The 8152-nt window shown below is 38.3% G+C and overlaps 2 protein-coding genes across 2 annotated transcripts in view; one reads left to right on the top strand and one right to left on the bottom strand.

Moving 5' to 3' along the window:
• abcg2b (ATP-binding cassette, sub-family G (WHITE), member 2b) overlaps positions 1–633 on the bottom strand; it is a gene marked incomplete in the record, with an annotated part of 13458 nt that extends 12825 nt beyond the window's left edge. Inside the window, 1 exon segment of the mRNA XM_014011382.1 lies at positions 385–633. Within this exon segment, the coding sequence (XP_013866836.1) occupies positions 385–536 (152 nt within the window).
• A 1468-nt stretch (positions 634–2101) lies between these two features.
• Positions 2102–6033, top strand: hapstr1b (HUWE1 associated protein modifying stress responses b). Its single transcript, XM_014011383.1, has 4 exons — positions 2102–2493; positions 4030–4110; positions 4223–4498; positions 4589–6033. Exons 1-4 carry the CDS (start codon positions 2298–2300, stop codon positions 4825–4827), a joined length of 792 nt encoding a protein of 263 aa, XP_013866837.1. The 5' UTR covers positions 2102–2297; the 3' UTR covers positions 4828–6033.
• The last annotated feature ends 2119 nt before the right edge of the window (positions 6034–8152 follow it).

The raw sequence follows: 8152 nt of genomic DNA, 5'->3' as shown, positions 1-8152 counted from the left end.
GTGTGTGTGTGTGTGTGTGTGTGTGTGTGTGTGTGTGTGTAAATAAATGTTCATACTGTTTTTCCTGAAATAGTAATTTCTTAAGTATTATCACTAGCTGCTTTATTTGGAGGCAGTTAGGAAAATGCAGATAAGACAAACAATTAACAACTTACAGCCTTTAAAAATTCTCAGACTTTGATTCTATTGTTTAGGCACATCTGGTTCTAAATTTTAATAAAAAGAATTGAATAATTGACGAAAACCCAAGCGGGAAAACCCATAAATTCATCCTTTCTGACATGATTCCCTCATAAACTTACTGTTGTTGAATGAGAGTATTTTTACAGAAGGAATTCAACACAGAGTAGTGACTGTAGTGGACTGGTGGGCACCGTGTCCTACCTGACATCTTTGAGGATCAGTTTGTCAGGACCGATCTTGCGGCAGAACTTTGTTTCTCGAACACAGTAGTGCAGCTTGTCAAACGTGACGGTTGGTCCTGGCTCCTGGAAATACCCCTCGGCGTCAGAAATACTTTGCTCRCCCTTGGCCATGTTCAAACACAGCAGGATGACCAGTCGAGGTGGAAATGAAAAGGATGCAAAGTCAAGGTTTGAGAATCAACCAAGTCTTGACACAGAGACCTGTGTAGAGACCTGTGCAGGCTGAAGGAGACAGCTCAGAGACAACATAAGGTATTATTACGCCTCTGACCTTTGGACTGCTTCTGTCTGAAGCTCATACAGCAGCAACCACAAAGGTTAACCTGAGGCTAAACTTTCTTGTTAAATAACACAGTAATTACACACAAGAACCAATAAAGGCTGGTGACTGATAACAGTTCACAGTTCATGTAACTGCATCTTACTTAAGAATGGGTGTTCTTAAYTGCAAGTTCCTAGTCTGTATATTCACTGACAATGGCAATAAAACTGTTTCTGACTCTGATTCTGATTAAACATATTATCACTCCTGTTAAACAACATGAAGCACGAGTTAAAATTAAAATAAAACCTTAGAATAAAAATGTGGGGTTTTCATAAAGGAGAACAGTTTTTTCAGTGACTTCCAGTTCCTCCAGGGGTCAAAGGTCTTCAGTAATTGTTTTGACTTTGTGCAAGAACACATTTGTCCTTCTGGCATCTCTAATCACTGATGCTGCTCATATGTAGACTGTAAGGCTGCCATTACCACAGAATGATTGAAGATGCTTACAATTTTTGCTCAACATGTTGAAAGATGTGCCATTTCTATAAAAAAATATTTATTCATTGTAAATATGCTTCACCACTGGACTTCCAGTAGATATCCAATCCTGTGGAAATCCAWCTATGCAACTTTTAAATTGTTAGCCAACCAGCTTACATTAAGAAACACTTTTTGTCATATGAAAACAAAAACTTTCAAAAATATAGTTTCACTACTCTCAATTTGTGTGTGCTGTAGAAATAAGATGTGTTTTTTAAGCAAAAGCAGTTTTGAAAGAACAAGTGGTGTTGTATTCCTTTACTTGTAGAAAAAAAGAAAATAAAAACAGACYCTGGTACAAGTTTTAATACAACATGCAGGTCTACAACCAGATGGCTAAAGTAAGATGAGATTTTGTAAGAAATTAATTTATAAATCTAAATGTACGTAAAATAATGCAATACTAAAGACACTCTTTATTTATACGCTGGCTACTGGGTTTTTAGAATAATCCGATAAATTTAACCTTAGTGGCCATTTACTTTACTAAAATTGCTAAATATACAAAAAAAAATCATGCAAAAGAAATAAATGTGTGGTAGTTTTAAATGTCTGTTAAGTAGTCTTGCAAGACACAGTTATGATGAGGAAAAATACAATGTTGTCGACATTTTATAGAAAAATCACGAGTTTTCTTTATTTTATTTTTTTAGGCTGGATTTCAGTGGTCAGGTTGCCCTCTAGCGTACAAAATGCTAAACAGCATATTGGAACTCCTTTCACTGGCATCAACTTTGGTTTTAACTGAGCTTTTCTGTTTTTTTTTTTACATCGCCCAATCAGGTTTCGCATGTTGCAATAAGACCCGCCCAGACTGGAGTTGACAGCCAATCGTGTTTCAGTTTAGTGAGGAAAAGGGAGGAGCTAGTTTCAGAAATTCTAAGGTGTTGTCATCCGCGTTCTTTAGTTTGGTATGTTTAACATAGGGCGTGTTGACAATGAGGCTCTTACATCGGCTATATTTCATCATTTAGTTGGTGGTAGAGGATGTCTAACATTAGTTTCTTAATATAAGGGAGACCGTTTAGTAGCTCGGGAAATAAATATTTAAGACAAAGACTTTAACTATGGAAGAGAAGAAGGAAGAAGGAGAAGCTGAAATTCAAGAGCACGGCCCTGAGCACTGGTTTTCCAAATGGGAACGACAGTGCTTAGCAGAGGCTGAACAAGATACTCCGAGCTCCGAGGAGACCGAACAAAGTCAACAAAAGCTGTGGCACCTTTTTCAGAACTCGGCCACGGCTGTCGCGCAGCTCTATAAAGGTATGTTCTCAACACACCGAAGTTCAAGTAAAGGCTATCGCCGAGCTAATGCTAATAAAGGCTAATCCTAACGGTACTGTTTGCCGGCCGGGGAGACAAAGGACACTGTTAAGGCCATTGATGCAAACAAATAATTATTTACAATTAAGTGTAATATGTTCCCATGTTTGTTGTGGGCGCCATTACACTACGTGTATTTTTAAACAAGGTCAGATACAGATTGTTCTGTTCCTGATATCGTGACCCTGTTCCTCTGCTAGCCAACATTGGCTAACAGCTGGTGTTGTGTCCATTTGTGTTCCCCCGTTGATTACTAGCTCCACCCCGTACGTACTGTGACGTCGGGGGAGAATTTGCAGCAAAAGCGTCTCTTTTGCCTTTTGAACTGGGCGGAGCTTATGAAGAAACGCTTCTCGACGAGGGGGAAACACAACTCGGCACAACTCCTGCCGGTCACCGTGTCAGAGCTTTTTGACAACACTGCTGAACGCCGCACACGGTGGCCTCAGYTGTCACAGCGCTTACTTATAAAACGTATCCGTACAAGTCAGTCTTTGGGCTCTTTATTTAAACACCAAGCTAACTCGGTGTGTGCTGCTAGTTTTCAACACATTTGTTCTCCGGGGGTCGAACATACATGTTTTGTCTTCCAGTTTACAGTTATCTAGACTGTCAAAATGGCGATACTCGGGGAGGAGATTGCAGAGTGAAAACAACAGATGTGTTGACGATCAAATGAACCAATAAATGTGCCGATTCTGCGGTGGATAATAAATAAGTTGCGACAAAACGACGTTTTAATCCAGGTCGCCCTTCAGTCGGTTATTTGTGTTCACCTTATTGTTATTCTTTTGCTCCGACAAAATGGCGAAAGAACAACGTAAATGTTTCCGTGTTAAAATAACGCTGAGTTGAACAGTTTTTATGTTTTACGCAAGAGAAATAACATCACTCAAGAACTTGTGTACATAAATGTCATAGAACATTCAAAGTAATCACTTACTTTAGTTTGAGTAAAATGTTCTTCATTGGCTTTAYTGGCCGAAATAGTTTGATAATGTAGCTTGGTGGTTTTGTAGTATTCACATACTTTTTGCTGAATGTTGTCATGATTTCTGCATAAGCTCCCACTTAAGCTTGTCAACATAACTTTGTTTACGTAAGCTATCACTGTGTGTTTACAGATTTGAGCACGACCTTGTGTTTGTAAAGTGCAACGTATGAGAGGAAACTTTCTCAGTGGCCATTACAAATTAGAGGTGGTGCTTTTACCACAAAAGGACTGAACTTTCAAGTGAAAACCTGGAAGTAGAGAACTGGAAACAACGCCTGCGAATTCACATTTCGTCTATGTGTTTATAGAAAACCTTTTCTTTTGTTCATCTGAACTTTATACCAAGTTAGTTTTTCCTCTGCTTTCGAGTGTGTATTTCCTAAAAAGAACGAAAGAAACAAACAAAACAGTTAACTTTGGCAGCAGATTTATTTATTTCCCAGGTTTCATCTCACACTGTCTTTTTTAATGCATTTTTACAGATCGTGTATGTCAGCAGCAAGGTCTCTCCCTTTGGGTGCCCTTCCAGAACGCAGCTACAGCTGTCACTAACTTATATAAAGGCAAGTAAAATGTAGTGCGGACAGTTTTCAGTCCTTCAGTCTCTGCATGCCATAGAAACACATTTTACATGAACAGAGTTGACCTGATAGAAACAATTCTTTGGCGTTRCAGAGAGTATTGAAGCCCACCAACGGAGCTATGACTTGGGAGTTCATTTAGGCCATCAGCGCAGGAATAAGGAGGTGATTGCGTGGTTGAAGAAACGCCGAAGAACAATCAGACGTGAAGAACTTATTAGTTTCCTGTGTGGCAAAGTTCCACCCCAACGGACAACCCGTGCGCCACCCATAGTTGCTATGGTGTCTGCGAGTCGACCACCACCGGCGGAGTCGGACAGCTCTGTGGAGACGGACCTGCAGCCCTTCAGAGAGGCGATCGCCTTGCATGGTTGGTTCAGATGTTCACGTGGAAGGTGTTGCATCGTGAAGTCGTGTAATGATTTCAGTTTGACGTGACGCCATAYTTTCGTCTTTTCAGGTCTTAGTGGTGCCATGGCCAGCATTTCTGTGCGCTCCGGTCCTCCCGGTTCGCCAACTCACCCTGCCCAGTCTCTCAGTCGACGTAGGAACGGTCTTCACGATGTGGACCTTAACACCTTCATAGCCGAGGAGATGGCTCTTCATTTAGATCCTGCAGCCAGTCGCAAACGAGGCTCTGCGCCCTGCAGTGACGTCATCACAGACTCGCCCACTCATAAACGTAACCGGATGCTCTGAACTTTTTCCGACAACCGTGACTCCTCAGCTGTCCTCTCCTCGGTGGCCGGTTGGACAGGTGACGGGGACTGATGCCTTGGCCAACCATTTAAAATCTTCCTCTTTAGTTGCAATGTTACAAATAAAGGAAAGCTTGAATATTATCAGCCTGCATATTTAGCCCCTTCTTTATCACTGCCATTTTTTTTCTCAATAGGAAACTTGTTGCTCATTCTTTGCATGTTAAAAGCTTTGTTTAGTTCTTTTTTTGTTTACTTCCCTTAAATACACCCTGCATTTTAAATCCTATAATTGAGGWGTAAAGCATTTGGCCTGTTTGTTTGAAATTTTCTGATGTGATGAACCAGGATCTTTGCAGTTCTCCTCTTCCTTCATTTTGGTGTGACGGCCAAACCAGATTGGACTAAAATTAGGAATCCTGATGTTTGGCTCGCCTTGAAAACACTTCTCAACACGTGGATCTTATTCTGCTGCTGTTATGCTTTTGCGTATCTCACAGCAAAACTGCCACTTACGTCTTCGCCTTTGAGAAAGCTGCTACAGTATTTCTGGCTGTGACGCAACTCTCTCTCTGTCTGTGTGTGTGTGTGTGTGTTTCCTCATTCTGACATTTTTTTTCTTCTTCCTGTATTCTAACTAGGATTTTATCACATCTCATCCAAACAAGTGGGTTGATGGATAGATTTATTCAAAACTTTAACCTTTGTTTAATTTTTGTTTTGCAGTCCTTCACAATCATGCAGTTGTCAAAGTTTACAAACCTATGTGCACATTTTCTTTTTTGGCATTCAATTACAACACAGTTCTTAAATATAACAATGCAAACGGTAAGAGTGTTTGAAAGCTTGCAAATTGACCTGCTTAATGTTTACACTTGACCCATTCATAGGATCATAGACATTGCCATCATTCTACGTCTCATGATTTTTTCACGTTTTCACGTGTGTAATTTCAGCTTTAATCTGAGAAGGGGCCGGAGGCTGTGAGATTATATTTTGTTTATCCAGCTCATGGATTATGGAGTGTGTTAGTTCAGCAAAACGCTTGTTTTTGCTAATTTCACACACTGTTTTGTGATACAATCTTGTGCAAGTGTGTAAATAATATGTAGGTGCTGTAATGTGGTACATATTGTAAAAAGAAGTGCTAATCCATGGAAATGTCCTTGTACATTGATTCGGAAATTAAAGACAGTACAAATGTTTAGTTTGTCAGCATTTTTTTTGTTGTCATTACCAGTGAAAAATCAATTTTACAAGAGATATTTTGACCCAGAAAATAAAAAGAAAAACCTCCTACAGTATTTTTTTCCCCACCTTCTTAAACATCAGAACTCATCCCACCAGTCTAAAAAAGTCTAATATACTTTTGTTTCTGGCAATTTTGTAGAGCTATGCAAAATTTTAGTAACTTTAGAAAGTTAGTGCTGCAGTTCATCTTTCTGACATATGAGGGCGACACATACTTTTCTTTTTTTCACCCGGATTTTTACAGAACCAGACTGATGAACCTTGAGTCTCCAATAAATTCCTTTATAGTTTGCTTCCAAAAGGCCAGACTTTTATTGTAAATTTAAAGTGGCATTAAGCAAAGGTTTATCAATTTTTTAACAAATTCTTGTGTTTATAGAAAAAAGTTATCACTTGTTTGTTTTTTATTCTATGAAATTGATTTGTCACAAAAACTGAAATGAAAATCACTTAAAAGAAAAAAAATCAGTCTTTTTGATGCGAAATACAAACAGATGAAGACTGACGACTCAAGACTTTTGCCCATGAATGTATGCAATACAGATCTACAGTATTTTCCTTAAAAGCACCAAGAGATGATTGATTTTTCTGAACCGAGCTAAAATTTGTGTTATTTTCTCCTTTTCAACGTATAATTTAAGTGGGATTTTTGTTGCCCTTGCCTAGCAAATGCATTCAAAAACATAATTTTCACACTTGCTGTAAAGACCCGTTGAAGAGCAAATAATCCTGAAACTACAAACTAAAATAAAGAATAAGCTAAGATTAACAACAAACATAACTCAGTGAAAACATTCAGATTGTATCATAGATGTCATTAGATGTGACTCAGTTCACTGGTGTGCAGCTGACACACTGATGCACATGGCTGATGACTAATCTGAGATAGTTATGTGCTTATTTCATCTTGTCAGGAATATCAGTGAACACACACAATGAGGAAAGCCACAATATGAAAAAAAAACAAAAAATAAATTGCCATAAATTATCCTGTTTGTTGTGAAGATTGTGCATTCAGTTCTGTCGGTGTATCTTTAAATACTAATAGCATTATAAACCTAACCAAAACCTTTTTAATACTCTGATTTCTTCAGCTTTTAACTATTCTTATCTGATGCTGAAGAAATAAAGGTTTACCCTGGAAACATTAAATTTTAAGCTACCACTTCTACCGTTCTTTCTGTTAGGCTAATGTTTTGATGTTTCCTGCACACCATAAGTCACAAATTAACACTAAAGAACGCCTCAAATCTTTTCAAGTGGGGCTCTGTGGAAAGGTAGTGAACAATTAGTATCTTACCTGCTGCAGATAAGTCATTGAATGACTTCAGTTTGAGAAGTAGAGTTTAATTCTGACCATATTGAAGAGCTAAACATTAGTCTCAGCAGTTCATACAAACACTATTTTATAAATATTTGCATTGTGGTCTGACCCCCCCCCCCCAACAAAGATATCAGACACAGCAGCTATCTGTCCACAGTTTTGTTGCTGCCACATCCCGCAGGAGTATTTTTACTGGAATATTGACGTGAGGCATAAACAGAAACGATAAGGTTCATAAAATATTTGGAGATTAGAGTTGTGTAAGTGATCCATTTTACTTTTGGCCATAGTTGGACTAGACTATAGCTTGTCAGTTTGGTCAAAATTGAACTGTATTTCTTCAAACAGAGATCGTTCACAAAGCTATCTGCAACAGGTTAGATATTGTTTAATCTGTCCACAGATCCCTTCTTCAAAAGATCTAAACTTTCACTTTAAGCGCTTTACTTTTGACCTGAAAATTCTTTATTCACAGTTTATTTGGTATTATTTGTACTTTATATTTTGATCTCAATGTATTCAGAAGATAGAAAAACAGTTTTTTCCTTTTTTAAAAAATTTGGACGGACAGGTGCAGCTCATATTGTTTCTTAGTGATGTGAGACTGAACTTTTTGCAGAAAATGTCAAATTACGCAAATATTTTTCACAACTAAAAAATGAGAAAAGGACAGAGTTTTTTATTTTGATGTTGGCCTTTTGCAGCTATTTAATTACACCTTTCAGATTAAGGTTTGACTTTTGGTCCTTAA

Source organism: Austrofundulus limnaeus, unplaced genomic scaffold, assembly GCF_001266775.1.
Source record: "Austrofundulus limnaeus strain Quisiro unplaced genomic scaffold, Austrofundulus_limnaeus-1.0 Scaffold80, whole genome shotgun sequence".
Classification (NCBI taxonomy): Eukaryota; Metazoa; Chordata; class Actinopteri; order Cyprinodontiformes; family Rivulidae; genus Austrofundulus; species Austrofundulus limnaeus.
Note: the sequence above shows the minus strand (reverse complement) of the source record. Positions and strands in the feature narration are given on the sequence as shown.